We start from the raw sequence: 13,560 nt of genomic DNA, 5'->3' as shown, positions 1-13,560 counted from the left end.
GATGCCTGAGGATAGTGTACAGTATCGTTGTAAGATTCGTCACAAAATTACCAATGCGGAGGTGAAATTTTGCCCAACTTTTTTTTTTTCTGCGCGGACTATCGCTCAGGACCAACTTTGCTGTCCCGCGGTTAATTACGACCGAAATACAAAAGAAGCTCTAAAAGCTTCACCCAGCAAACATGTTCGCCGTCCCAGGATGGTCCGTCTCGAGCTCTGCGCTCACGCAGCAGACCGAGGCGTCGCAGTCCAAAGATCAGTCCCAAGGCAAAGATGCCTCGACGCCCAATGCGAAGAACAACAACAAGCGCAAGCGCGGTAATGACCGTGTGACCTCTGGCAATGTTGACGAAATGTATCGGAGGCACATCGAGGGCCACTCCGGACCCAAGCCCGGAAAGCGTGCCGGTGCCGGTGCTGGTGCTGGTGCTGCGGCCGCAGACAGTTCGTTGAAGCCATGGGAGAAGAAGAAGCTGCAGAAAGAGAAGCAGGCATCTGCGCTAGAATCCACGAACGTCACGAACGACGCCCCGAAGACCGACGATGCTGGGCCGGGCCAAGAAGACGGGAAACCATCGAAGAAGCAGAAAAGGAACAGGAAGAACAAGGACAAGGACAACCAGGAAGACAAGACCCAGGAGAAGGATGCGGCCTCTCCTTCATCCGCTGAAGCTTTTGCTGCTATGAAATCACTCGCTCCACCCATGCCAGCAGCATCCGCGACCCTTACACCGCTCCAGCAGGCAATGCGCCAGAAGTTGATCTCGTCTCGATTCCGTCATCTGAACGAAACCCTGTATACCACCGACTCCTCCAAAGCGGTGGAGCTGTTCAACGCAAACCCCGAGCTCTTCGATGAATATCACGCTGGTTTCGCACGCCAGGTGAAGGAATCGTGGCCCTCCAACCCGGTCGATGGCTACATCCAAACCGTCCGACGCCGTGGAGCTGTCCCCATGCCGAGGAAAGGCCAGAAGCCCGCCCCGAACAAGCCTCTACCTCTTCCCCGCCGACCCAATGGCGCATGCACCATAGCTGATTTGGGCTGCGGTGACGCCGGACTAGCGCGCGCCTTGACCCCGTCGGCGAAGAAGTTGAACCTGAAGCTCAACAGCTATGATCTCCAGGCACCGGATGCTCTTATCACCAAAGCTGATATCTCTAACCTTCCGGTGGAAGACGGCTCCGTGGACGTGGCCATCTTCTGTCTCAGTCTGATGGGAACGAACTGGGTGTCCTTCGTGGAGGAGGCATGGCGTGTGCTGCGTGGTGACGGCAAGGGCGAGTGCTGGGTGAGTGAGGTCAAGAGTCGATTCGGCAAAGTGAATCGCAAGAAGTCGCAGATCGGAGCCCAGAAGCCCCTCAGCAAGACCGAGCAGAAGAAGCAAAAGAAGAAGAGTGGCAAGGGCGGCGACGCTGATTCTGATGTGGACGAGGCAGATATCTTTGCTGAGGATGCCCGGCCGGCTGACAACGACGAGACGGATATCTCGGCGTTTGTGGAGGTCTTTAAGACCCGTGGCTTCGTGCTTAAGCAGGAGTCATTGGACAAATCTAACAAGATGTTTGTGAAGATGGAGTTTGTAAAGGCTGGCTGGACACCGACCAAGGGCAAGCATGCTTCTGCTGCCCCGGCCCCGGGTGTGAAGGGTGGCAAGAAGCGCTTTGTCGAGAAGAAGACTGACGCTGATACTGGAATGTCGGCCGAGCAAGAGGCTCAGGTACTGAAGCCTTGTGTGTACAAGATTCGGTAGTCCGGTCGCGCGATGACGATGTATCATTAGGATTTATACCCTATCAAAAGCATTTTATTACCAATGGTAAGATTTCCAGTCATGTCCAAACATCTATGCCGACTCTACTTAGATTGAAGGCCAGACGTCATACCTCTCTGGTAATAGATATAGTTCGAGGATATTCAATCTACATGGTGGTCAATATCATTACTTTTTCTATTGCATTCAACAATAAAAGAGGCATTGGGCTGCTTTCAAGGTTCATCTAGGCATAAACGCCAAGCTCGCTAGTCATTTATTGATTCCCACCAAGCTGCGCGACAGCCCGGCCCATCTCCTCGTCGCCGTAGATACGGAAGCCCTTCTCCTTGGTCACACTCGCCAACTGAACGTTCTTAGAATCCAGCTTCTCCTCCATGACCTGCTTCAGGGTCTTCAAAACCAGCGTCTCGGCCTCGGCCAACGTCAAAGAGCGATGGTATTCGTTCTGCAGCTCCGCCTGCGCACCCTCGCTTCCAGAGCCGATGGCCTTGGCGTCATACCGATAGAATGTACCCGAGGGCTCGGCGTGAAATCTATCATCTCAAAGTTAGTAGTATCCACGATATTTCAATTACAATTCCACGTACAGCTGCGGCCCGTCCTCATCATAACCGGCAATTAACAAGGCAACACCGAATGGTCTGCTCATAACACTCTCCTCATCGTCGCCGCTCTCTCCGAAGCGGAGGGCCAGATCACAAATGGCCTGTGTGGTACTCTCAACGCGCAGGGGCTCGGCGTAGTGGAAGGCGTGGTTCTGGCACTCGACACGGGCGTGCTCGACCAGGTTGCGGGCATCGGCTTGCAGGCCGGACATGGCGCAGCCGATGTGCTGGTCAATTTCAACAATCTTCTCCACGGACGAGGCCTCTAGCAGGGTGGATGTCACGCGCTTCTCGACGCCGAGGATGACTCCTTCCGATGTTGCAACCTAGACCTTTGTCAGCATGGGACGGATTTCATGATATGAACGACTGGGATTTCTCCGACGATGAGGTATCATAGCCTCGCATACAATCACGATGGAGGGGGAGAGGGTAGCGCTGGACGTACACCGATGGCTGTGGAACCAAGCTTGATAGCTTCGAGAGAGTATTCGACCTGGAACAAACGACCTTCGGGGGAGAAGGTGCTGTAAGGGTGATCATTGTCAGATTGGGAGCTTCGGATATGGGCAGACGAGGTCAGGCAAAGGGTGCGTACTTGATTCCACGGTCTGTTTCGAGCTGTTAGCGATGCCGCAACATTACCAGGGAGAGGTGACGACGCTTACCATATTCAGATCGTGCAATGAACATTGTGAATTATGAAAAGACGGAGTCTCGGGATAATGAAGGGGATAGAGGATAGAGAAGAACGGTGTAGGGTGAGGGAAGCGGAGCAGTGACACGGACGGAGCTCTGGAGGCGGAAGCTCTACGCAAGTGAGTTGCCTGGGGCCTCAGGCGGTGAGGCAGCGCTGCCCAAGCCCGAGTTCCACGGTTCCCCAATGGTTTGTTTGGTTCGCAATTGCGATTTCAGATCTATGGATTGCGACCCCCGAGTCTCTCTATTCGTGCTACATGACTGCTTCGTTGCGTTTCCCTTATGTCCTCCAATGATCGCCGCGCCGGCCACATGAGCGCTCCTCGACCCCGCGTTGCCTCCAATCGCGTCGATGCCGATAGGCCTAGTCGCGGCGCCGCCTCGCCGCTCCAAGACAACATGGACCCGATGCGCACGAGTAGCTCGAGTCAGAAACACAGAGCTTCCCGAGACCAGAAGAATATGTCTGAGAAACGTACGGAGCGTACTGTGATCACAACAAGGGAAAAGGCGGTGCGGAGGAATCCCGTCAAGGAGTTCAACGTCAACTTCAACGTCTCAGAATGGGAGAATCCAAAGGCCAGGAAGTCCAGCAAAGCAGATGGCGCGAGCCCCAGTGGTAAGAAGAGGGAACCCGTCCCGGAAAATGGTCAGTCGTCACATACAACCCGCGTACAACCCGCGTCGCATACTGTTCGTGTTTTGAATCGATGATATTGACAATGTCTTCTACAGCACCATGGAATCCACACGCATCTCTGATTCCTCACTCGACGGCTCCGCTCGCCTGTAGAGTATCCGTTCCTCCGGCCGCCTCAGCGGCGCCGCCCTCACTCCATCCCCGACCATTTCGAGACCTATCGTCTGACGCACAAGAAGCGGCAATCCTGGAGGATCTGCTTTTCGTCTTCATGGGCTTCGAAGGCCAGTACATCCACTATCACAACTCGTTCGACCCATCAGCCGAGAAAGACCGCTTGACAGGCCCGATATTCCAGTTCGCACCGGGCTTGGATCCTACCCTGCGGGATCTCACACAGTCCATGTTGAGGATGGCGACTCATTACAGCGCCATGGAGGCTTTTGTTGAGATCCAGAGTCGCGCCGAGTATGGAGCTGTTAGCCATGCACTCTGCGCAGCTATTCGGAAACTCCTCAAAGATTACCTGATTCTTATCGCTCAGCTGGAAGGCCAACTGCTAAACAATCCCACCTTTACCCTCCACCAACTTCACCTCCATACGATGCCAACCAGTCAATGTCTCGCTCAGCTGTATTCTTTGGGCCAGGAGCTCCTCCGTCGCAATGGTCTCCTGGATCAAGACCTTGATGAGTCCATGGAGGATTTTGGCGACGTTGATAACATTCTCGAGCAACTAAAGGAAGGAGGCGACCTAGTTCCGGGCGCTATGGCTAGCAAGAAAATTTGCAAGGGCGGCAATATTTTGAGGCTTCTGACGGACCGCTTAGCGACGTTCTCTGGTGATCCAACCACCAAGACTCTGATTCAGTCATTGCTACGCGACGCCAGTCGACCGTACATGAACATGCTGAATGAATGGCTGCATCACGGCGGCATCAAGGATCCTCATGGCGAGTTCCTGGTGAAGGAGCAAAGGTGGATCAAACGAGAGAAGCTCGAAGAAGACTACACCGACGAATACTGGGAGAAACGCTATACGATCCGCGATAAAGAAGTCCCACCACAGCTCGATAGCGTTCGAGATAAAGTGCTTCTGGCAGGCAAATATCTCAACGTGGTACGAGAGTGCGGTGGCGTCGATATCAGTAAAGCTGTTCAGGATGTCCCCAAGACCCTCGACGATCCACGCTTCCTGGACAACGTTAACGCAGCATACACCTACGCCAATGCCTCCTTACTCAACCTTCTCCTAACGAAAAACTCTCTTACAACTCGATTCCGCTCCCTCAAACATTACTTCTTCCTTGACCGCTCCGATTTCTTTTCCTATTTCCTCGAGCTTAGCGCATCAGAGTTGCGCAAGCATGCACGGAATGTGAACGAGGGCAAGCTCCAGTCACTGCTTGATATCGTGCTCCGCCAGCCAGGCAGTATCGCTGCCCAAGACCCATTCAAAGAGGATGTCAAAGTGCGAATGAACAAGATCGGTCTCACAAAGTGGCTGATGGAGGTCGTGAGTGTCTCTGGTATGGACCAGGAGAATCCGCAGGCGTCGGTTGAAAAGCAACAAACCTCTGCCGCTCAGACTGCCGACGACGACAAGGATATTTTGGGATTCGACGCACTGGAGCTGGACTACTCAGTGCCGTTCCCACTGTCTCTCGTCATCAGCCGCAAGACGGTCTTGAGATATCAACTTATTTTCCGACACTTGCTGTCACTCCGCCACCTGGAGACGCTGCTGGTCGCGTCCTGGGCCGACCATAACAAGGTGACCAGCTGGCGGCATAAGTCATCGGACCGCAGGCTGGAGACGTGGAAGCGGCGGGGATGGAATCTGCGAGCCAAGATGCTCGTATTCGTGCAGCAGCTTCTATACTTTTGCACGGCCGAAGTCGTGGAGCCGAACTGGGTGGGCCTAATGGACCGAATTAATGAAGCGAGCGCGAATGGGACTGAAGTGACCGTGAACGGTACGAAGCAGGCTAACCGCACTGTGGATGAGCTTATGCAGGACCATGTGGATTTCTTGGATACTTGCCTCAAGGAGTGCATGCTGACCCAGGCCAAGCTGCTCAAGGTACGCGACAAGAGGAAGATGCTTTGTAGAATGGCACTAACGACTCAACTATATGCAGATCCATTCCAAGCTGATGACTTGCTGCACCATGTTCGCACAGTGGACCTCGCACACTCTTTCACGGGCTCTGATTTCAGCCGACCCAGATCTGGCAGGCGACAAGGCTTTCGAGGGTGACCCGAGGGCCTATCCCTATGACCCAGCGCGTATGGGCAAGCTTGAGGATACTCTCAAGCGGTATGAGGATCACTTCAACCGCCACCTGCGGATTCTGATGGACAGGTCAGTCACCGGTGAACTTCGTGTCTAGTCATTTATGCTAACAGGGACTAGCCTGAACTACTTCGCCGCAACTGAGAGTGTTGTATTGTTGAAATTAGCACATTCCCTGAGCTCGATCAGCAAGGAAGATTGAGAAGTGACGCGAGACATCACTTCCTCATTCGCTTCTCCGTTTCCTCTCCCCATTCGGACTTGCGCTTACGGATTTACCATGGCACAATCGAACATCAACTCGAGAATAATATTGCCGAGCCTTGCACCGACAAATGAGACGCCCTGCGCGGTATTTCCCAGGACTCCGAATCCCGACCCTTATAAGACGGACCCTCACATTATATCATGACGAGGCTGACGGTGGGGCCGGGCCGGTGGATCTCGGAAGGAATCTCGGAAGAGCAACAGCGATAAGATGAATAGCTTCGAACTGGAGAAATAAGGAACAGAGCTTAGGTTATGTAGCATAGATAGCATAGGTAGCAGGCATATGCATTGAATTAACGCCTATTGAAACTGCATAAAGACACGGAGAGAAGTAGAGTTGCATCCGGTAAGAAAGCGTTGAGGCTCTGAACGCATGTCAGCTCCGCCCTCAGCCCCCAATAAATAAAATAAAATGCCTCAATTCTCACCCACCCATCCACCCACCAGCAGCCAACACCACCCCCCAGAGATGGCGGAATCGATCACAAACGCATTAAGCAAAGTGCGCCTCCCGGCCGACCGGCTAACGCTCGTCTTCACCACCGCCGCCGTGCTTGGCAGCGCGCTCGTGTTACCCACCATCTACCGCGACTACTGCACCTTCCGGGACTACGGACCGGGCGGGATCCCGAACAATGTCATCGGCTGGCTGACGGTGCGCGCGCTGTTCCAGCCGTTCAAGCGCGAGATGTTCACCACGGAGGAATACGTGAAGCGGGTGGAAGCGGCCGAGGGCCACGGGAAGGGCGATGATGGGTACCTGACCCTGTCGCCGGAGCAGCTTGCATCGCGCAGTGTGACGGATCGGCCTGTCGTGGGACCTCACGTCGTGCCGCAGCGGCAGTTGACGCAGATCCCGGATGACGATATTATGGATGTGAGTTCGGTGGCCTGCCGTGGACGTGGACGAGTCTAACCGGGAGGTAGAAATTCTGCGCGGCGTTTTCCTCGTTCGAGCTGCGCAATCATCACCTTGTCAAGTTACAGCAGTCGAATCAGGAGGAATATTCGGATGCGCTTTTCTTGGCGGATCATTTGCCTGCGACGGATCTGGCGATGACCATGAAGGGCGAGATTGCGCATCTTCATTCGGGCAATGACCATTCCGTGCACGTTGTCTGCGCGCCGGCCGACTGTAAGTCAGCTTCTTTGATACCGTTATAGCTTGCTTTAGCACGTCGAATTCTAACACGGGGTACCACAGGCAAGAAAATCATCGAGGCCGGATGGGGCCAGCGACACGGGTTCTCGGGCACCTCGGCCATGACATTCCTGAGTTTGGGCACACTGCCCGATATTCCTTCGGAGTACATTATGATTTATGCGCCGCGCACAGAGGCCGAGATTCAGACGGTGATGGATATCGTTGCAGCCGGTGTCAAGTTCATGACGGGATGCGAGGACGTGCGGTAGTTTGGAAGGCATTTTGCATCGGTGGTGACGGTGACGGTGGGGTGCGGTGGTGTTTCCCTCTGTCTTTGGTGAGGCTTGTACGGCGTATTGCATTCTCTTCTGCATTTATTTATACCCCACTCTATGAAGTGATGACGTTGATTTGAAGTGGCTTATGTTACCTGGACATATCGGAAGCATAGAAGAAACGCGGACACTGAGATCTCCGGGATAACCTTCGAGGAGAGTCGAATGAATCTCAATTTGATGGTCTGTCTCCTAAAAGCCGGGAGCGATCCTCCTTAATCACGATACCTAGCACCTAGCAAGGCATCATCCGAAGATGACCGGATACATAAGCCATAAACTGGATTTCACGCCCGGCCTATCACCTTCCAAAGTTGGGGGTAGTGGACATAAGACCGTGCGCCGAAGGACCAAATACCATCCTGAACCCAGGTGCCCCAGTCACGCACGTGCAGTATGCTCCGTAGTACAAGAAAATCGGCATCTACTTGTATCAAAATCTCGGACACCCCGATATATCACGAGGTCAAGGCAGAATAGCACAGCCATCCTGCTGGGGGCTAGGACCCGAGGGAGCGGTACGCTAGGGATAATTCTTTACATACGTAGTCCGCTGACAGTCCCGTGTAAGCGGTACGGATTGACATGATTCGGAAAGAAAGAACACTTATTGGGAAAAGGTAGAAAGGTGGGTTCGGCCTGGACTGGAGTCAAAGCGAGACCGGTGTGTTGGATGGGTTTCAACGGATCCTCCCCCCCCCTTCCCGCTTGCTCGAACCTCGCTGTCGGGTCCAGGCTATCGAGGGTTCCTCGAATTCGTGTTTAGCTTCGATCAAGTCCGCGAAATAGAGGACTCGTCGGCTTCGTACTACTTGGGAAAAACCTTTCGTTTTCACATATAGTGTGAGTGACGACGGTATCCGATTTCCCCTTTACCGGTGTCCCTAATTCCCGAGACCGTAATTCGTAACGTCCCGTGTGTTGTCACTGACACTAACAATAGGGAGACCCGCCGCCCCCGAAGTTTGAGGGCATGGCTTCCCGAGGTCTGAACCATGGCGCTGGGTTCAGAGCCGACGGCCACCCCCGGGATACAACCACCCCTGCCAGACCCGACGCACTGGGTGCACCCCATGGGAACATGAACATCGAGATGTTGACCACCCGGCGAAAATTATGTAGTGGTTGGTAAAGACTTGGTGCACTTGGAAAAAGGGTCAGGGCCACATCCTCTGAATGGAATCCACTGTAACGATGAACATCCCGTGCCCAGCATCCACCCGACGTTTGTACTCCGTCAGAGCAACACCCCGAAGAGGCGTTGCGTCGCATGTGGCAGCGGACCCGACTCCTTGGGATCGATAGTTCGGAGAATTGAGCCCCCTTCGATTCTACGACCTCGTGTAAATTTAGCTCCGTTGAAAATTTCGCGAGTTTTGTGGATTCCCGAGGGACTGGGTGGACACCCCAGAAGGAATCCACAGCGTGGACTCCACGATGTGTTCAGGAATGCATGGATAACTTTTCCGCTCTCCCGTTCTTCCGCTCGTTCAGCCGGCCTTAAGTAGGAGTTCTCATCAGCAGTACTTTTGTCACGGAGACCTTAAGAGGGTGTCACCCCCTGTTGCAAATCTGGATCGTAGTCAGGCCACTCCATTTCGGTCAACGAGCAAAAGCACGACAGGCCGAGGACAAGCGGTGAGGGAAATGAATCAAATCCACCAGATGAAATCCCGAGGAAACGGGAGCCCAACGAGGATGCTGCTGATCCTGACCGTCCAACCCCACTCCGGTTGGAGTTGTGCCTGGGGGACCCAGCTGAACAAGCCACTTGGCTTACTGCATGCACATTGGCCGCCGGGGACGGGACCACTCCGACGTGATTGATTGTGTTGGAAACCCGTCACCGATCCAATTGATGACTGACAGCGGGTGATGACGAAGATCCATGCGAATCCGCCAATGCAGGGCTTTGGTCCTGCGTCGCATTGCAGGGATTGGGCGGTGCCCTTTTTTCATAACCTTCTATGATTCATGTCTCGTCGTAGCCATCACTGCTCCGACGGTAGCCAGGATTCCATGTGATGGGAGTTCTTCGGTGTTTTCTCTCTTTGGTTATGTCATTATTATTGGCAGGCGCGCAGGAATGAACCGACTGTAGAGCAGGGCAATTCGAACTTTTGATTTTCTGGAAACTCGCGCTTCAGCCGCTGGACGTCATTAGACCGGCCGTCATAGCCACAGTGCACGATGACAGGACCGAAAGACATGCAGGTAAGAAAAAACGACTGAATTCGGCCCTGATCCACGCCGTCGGGCGCGCTCTTGGACCCGCGAAGCCGACAGTAGGTCATATGCGGGCGAACTGCTCATTAGTCGACGGCCCTGCTAATGGCAAGGTTCGTTAGCTTGGCCTTAAGCAGAACGGAGCCGAGTCTATCCTGATACTTGGGTGCCCTGTTCGTGGGCCACTCGGTTACTCAACCGACCCGCCCTTTTCTCGGCCCTCATGGGCTCCATGTACAATCCACCCCCTTTGGGAGTAAAGGAGTTTCTTCATGCCCAATCGAGTAGTAGTTCACGCCGGTCAGGGATGTGAGGAGCTCTCGAAAGATCCCCGGGAAGCACAGGAAATCGTTTCGGTGGGCCACGTTGACGGTATTCCATCACTTTTGAGGCCTATTCGGAGCGGAATACCGGTCATTCGAGAAGTGCCCAAGCTCGTTTTCTTGTCAAACTTTCTTGCATCCGAAACGAGGCAACCGAGGGGTTGAATGGGCGCGGTTCAGCTCGCCGTCTCATTCGCACGATTAGTACGTGCGTTGTATGACCGGGGGCCCCTCAGATCTTGACAGGCGCCCACGACCTGAATGATCCTCGAGCCGCCATTCCACCCGAGACCGTTGCCGCCGACTTTCCCTTAAGCGGCACACGATCGCGTCAAATTTACGGTGCCTGGTTTTCTTCTTCCCCTCCGATATTATAATCAGATGCTTCCCTTTGACCCGAAGAGTTCAGCCCCGCCATTCAGCAATCTGGCCAACCGCTGTCGATATACCAAATTACCCTTCAACAACCGAAAATAGTTGATTTGGGGCTATAATGACGTACTGCAGCGCCGTTGTTCCCTTTCCCTGGCAATGAGAAGGCTAACCATCCGGTCTTGAAGGAGCCCAGATTCGCAAACGGAGGAACTGGACCGAGAATTTCTCGATACCATCACGGTCCAGGGCCGCGAATATCAGAAGTATTCAATCGACAACCGCATATATTTCGGACCAATCGACGATGTGAGGAAGAGTATATCTTTCTCGTCTTTATTGCCACTGACAATCCGAGCAGGAGGAAGCCCAGCGTCTTGATGAGCAGCAACGAGTGTTCCAACGGATTTTCGACCACCGATTGATCTTTCCGCCCATCCGGCGTCTGCGAAGAATACTGGACTGTGGCCATGGGTCTGCATCCTGGGCTGTGGAAGTTGCCGAACAGCATCCAGATTGTCAAGTGAGAACCCCCAGCCATCCTGGGCTCAGCACGCGAACCACCTCACACTCTTATTTGTCATAGGTCATTGGCGTAGACATTGCCCCGCACATGAGCCCAGACAATGTGCCCGAGAATCTGTGGCTTCAGGTGAGTAAGATGTCTGTTTTTCTCAACCTTCTCCAACCACGGACGAGACACCAGTCGGAGAGAGTGATCATTCATGATGGCGCCACTCGGCTCACAAGAGTCAACCGTCTCAACCCATCAAATTTGACTGCCAGTTCGATTTGAAGTGCAGTCCTGGGTGACGGTCGCTAACATCACGCTATGTAGGTTGATGATTTGAACCGGCCATTCACGTTCCCTTCGAACCACTTCGACCTTGTCCACTCTCGACTCCTTGCGACCGGCATCCACCGCAACCGATGGCCAACCTACATCAACGATATCGTCAGGTGCGAACACTCCCGAAGAAGCTGAAGGGTTGCAGCCAGCCCCCTTGACCCCCATTCCAATACTAATGATCGGAATATTCAAGGGTATTGAAACCAGGAGGATGGGTTCAAATGGTCGAAATATACTTCAACGTACAGTCTGACAACGGCTCGCTTACCGACCAGCATGCTCTGAGGAGATGGAGCACCCAGTACATGCAGGCACTGGAAGACAAGAAGGACTTGCGAGTCGCGTCAAAGCTGCGGAGCCATTTCCAGAGTTCGGGGTTGGTGGAGATCGACAGCAAGATGATTCAGCTCCCTTTGTCGGCATGGTCAACCGGTCGGTCTTCGCTATTGTCATTGACCAAAGATCCTAACCTGACGGTATCAGATCCGAGAATGCGAGCCATCGGGCAGTCCAACAGTGACAACATCCAAGAACTCCTTCGATCCTTGGCGCTGTACCCTCTCACACAACGGGTGCACATGTCGGCGCAGAACTTCGATTCGTTGGTGGAACAAGCGCGGGAGGAGGCAAGGAATCATTCCTTCAAAGCATATTTTCCATTGTAAGTATGATCCCACCAGAATCAACAGCAGGTAGGCTGATGGAACAGATACGTTTGCATTGGCCGAAAGCCCTCATGAAGGCACGTCTGGCTCTTCCTAGCATCTGCATCCGCTCCAGGCATAGGGCAGTCATTGTCAACCACTGTCGCGTCTGATTGTTTGGCGTACTTTTGACAGCGCATTGTCAACCACTGTCGCGTCTGATTGTTTGGCGTACTTTTGACAGCGCATTGTCAGCCACGGCGTCTCAACTCCAGTAGCTTCGCATTTCCACCTGCATATAAAGTTCAAATTAGCCAAAGACGGTTAGTCAAACGAGTTTTCTTGATCAAATATATACCTCATGGACCATTTGTACTCGGTTTCACCAATGAGACACTGCCGGTCTGCTCAGATCTTAGGGTCCGGGAAGAACAACTGACAGAATGTCCTGGTCACACAAGGCCACATGAAACAGGCCAATGAATGGGATATGGATTGTAGGTCTCACCCTTGGAAGGACGCCCGTGTTTGGCTTGGGAGTCGGGGGCAATGCAGGACCCATCAGATCGTCGCGACTTGTGGCTCCGTGCGGATCGGAGTCGAGAAGATCTGAGGGCTGCGCTAAGCGCCGCCACGGTACCAACAGCAGAGCCTCAACGTCCCGACGACTGGAAACTGCGAAGACCTCTGAAGCAAATGAGTTGGAACTGAAAGGGAGTTCAGGAGGGGCTCGGGCCCGAACTGGCGGGAAGGCACGGGGGAACGTTGAGGCGTTGTCTCGGTTTTGGGCCGCCAAACCTGACGAGGATGAGATCAGATCTCAATACGTCCCTTGTCCCCATTCGTGGGATCCAAGGGGTAGTGCCCGAGGGAGAGTTGGAAATGCAATCTCTGTTTACTCTACGCTCTACGGGTCCCTGGCATACCGACTGCCCGAAAGTTTATCCTGAACTTCTCTCGGAACTGATTGCTTCACCGCACAACGGACATTCGCTGCTCCAGGGAACATTTGATAAGCTCATCATCATGACCAATCCAAGGACACTGTGCCAGAGGCAGCTCATCTATTGCATGGGCCTTCATGTGCCCATAGGCGCTCTCGGGGGTCCCAGCGCCGTTGGTATCTCCAAATTGGGGAGATTCTGTTGCGTTGCCGAGGCTCGAGCGCCATAAAGTTCGCCCTGGAATGCTTTTGCGCTCTGGGATACTAAGAGAAATACATCATGAGAGTCATCTGAGGCCCAAAATATCTCGCTTAATCACTCAGTCTGCAGAACGAGCCCTGTTTTGAGCACAGACTCTACCCGAGACTATCACCGATGCCGTGCGTCTCGCCCCTGGGGCTCCACAGGGATTATGAGTCCCCCGGGCTTTCCAT

General features: G+C 53.7%; 5 protein-coding genes across 5 annotated transcripts; 4 read left to right on the top strand and 1 right to left on the bottom strand.

The window, feature by feature from the left end:
- Positions 1-182: 182 nt before the first annotated feature.
- On the top strand, positions 183-1,754 carry N7498_001839 (25S rRNA (adenine645-N1)-methyltransferase; the record flags this gene model as incomplete). Its single annotated transcript, XM_058448901.1, has 1 exon — positions 183-1,754. The coding sequence occupies one exon, from the start codon at positions 183-185 to the stop codon at positions 1,752-1,754; it is 1,572 nt and encodes a 523-aa protein (XP_058311245.1).
- A 277-nt stretch (positions 1,755-2,031) lies between these two features.
- pup2 (proteasome core particle subunit alpha 5) lies at positions 2,032-3,076 on the bottom strand (the record flags this gene model as incomplete). Its single annotated transcript, XM_058448900.1, has 5 exons — positions 2,032-2,311; positions 2,366-2,709; positions 2,832-2,910; positions 2,982-2,994; positions 3,052-3,076. 5 exons carry the CDS (start codon positions 3,074-3,076, stop codon positions 2,032-2,034), a joined length of 741 nt encoding a protein of 246 aa, XP_058311244.1.
- A 288-nt stretch (positions 3,077-3,364) lies between these two features.
- N7498_001837 (gamma-tubulin-complex subunit SPC97) lies at positions 3,365-6,235 on the top strand (the record flags this gene model as incomplete). The annotated part of the gene is made up of 4 exons (XM_058448899.1): positions 3,365-3,731; positions 3,818-5,805; positions 5,864-6,087; positions 6,139-6,235. 4 exons carry the CDS (start codon positions 3,365-3,367, stop codon positions 6,218-6,220), a joined length of 2,661 nt encoding a protein of 886 aa, XP_058311243.1. The 3' UTR covers positions 6,221-6,235.
- A 522-nt stretch (positions 6,236-6,757) lies between these two features.
- N7498_001836 (uncharacterized protein) lies at positions 6,758-7,701 on the top strand (the record flags this gene model as incomplete). The annotated part of the gene is made up of 3 exons (XM_058448898.1): positions 6,758-7,165; positions 7,216-7,423; positions 7,493-7,701. The coding sequence occupies 3 exons, from the start codon at positions 6,758-6,760 to the stop codon at positions 7,699-7,701; spliced, it is 825 nt and encodes a 274-aa protein (XP_058311242.1).
- A 3,108-nt stretch (positions 7,702-10,809) lies between these two features.
- On the top strand, positions 10,810-12,278 carry N7498_001835 (class I SAM-dependent methyltransferase; the record flags this gene model as incomplete). Its single annotated transcript, XM_058448897.1, has 8 exons — positions 10,810-10,814; positions 10,877-10,997; positions 11,050-11,211; positions 11,275-11,340; positions 11,527-11,648; positions 11,732-11,970; positions 12,022-12,199; positions 12,248-12,278. The coding sequence occupies 8 exons, from the start codon at positions 10,810-10,812 to the stop codon at positions 12,276-12,278; spliced, it is 924 nt and encodes a 307-aa protein (XP_058311241.1).
- Between the last annotated feature and the right edge of the window lie 1,282 nt (positions 12,279-13,560).

The sequence above is a fragment of the Penicillium cinerascens genome (assembly GCF_028974065.1).
Source record: "Penicillium cinerascens strain IBT 15544 chromosome Unknown contig_1_segment0_segment0, whole genome shotgun sequence".
Taxonomy (NCBI): Eukaryota; Fungi; Ascomycota; class Eurotiomycetes; order Eurotiales; family Aspergillaceae; genus Penicillium; species Penicillium cinerascens.
The sequence above is the reverse complement of the archived record's forward strand: the minus strand, read 5'-3'. Positions and strand labels throughout refer to the sequence as shown.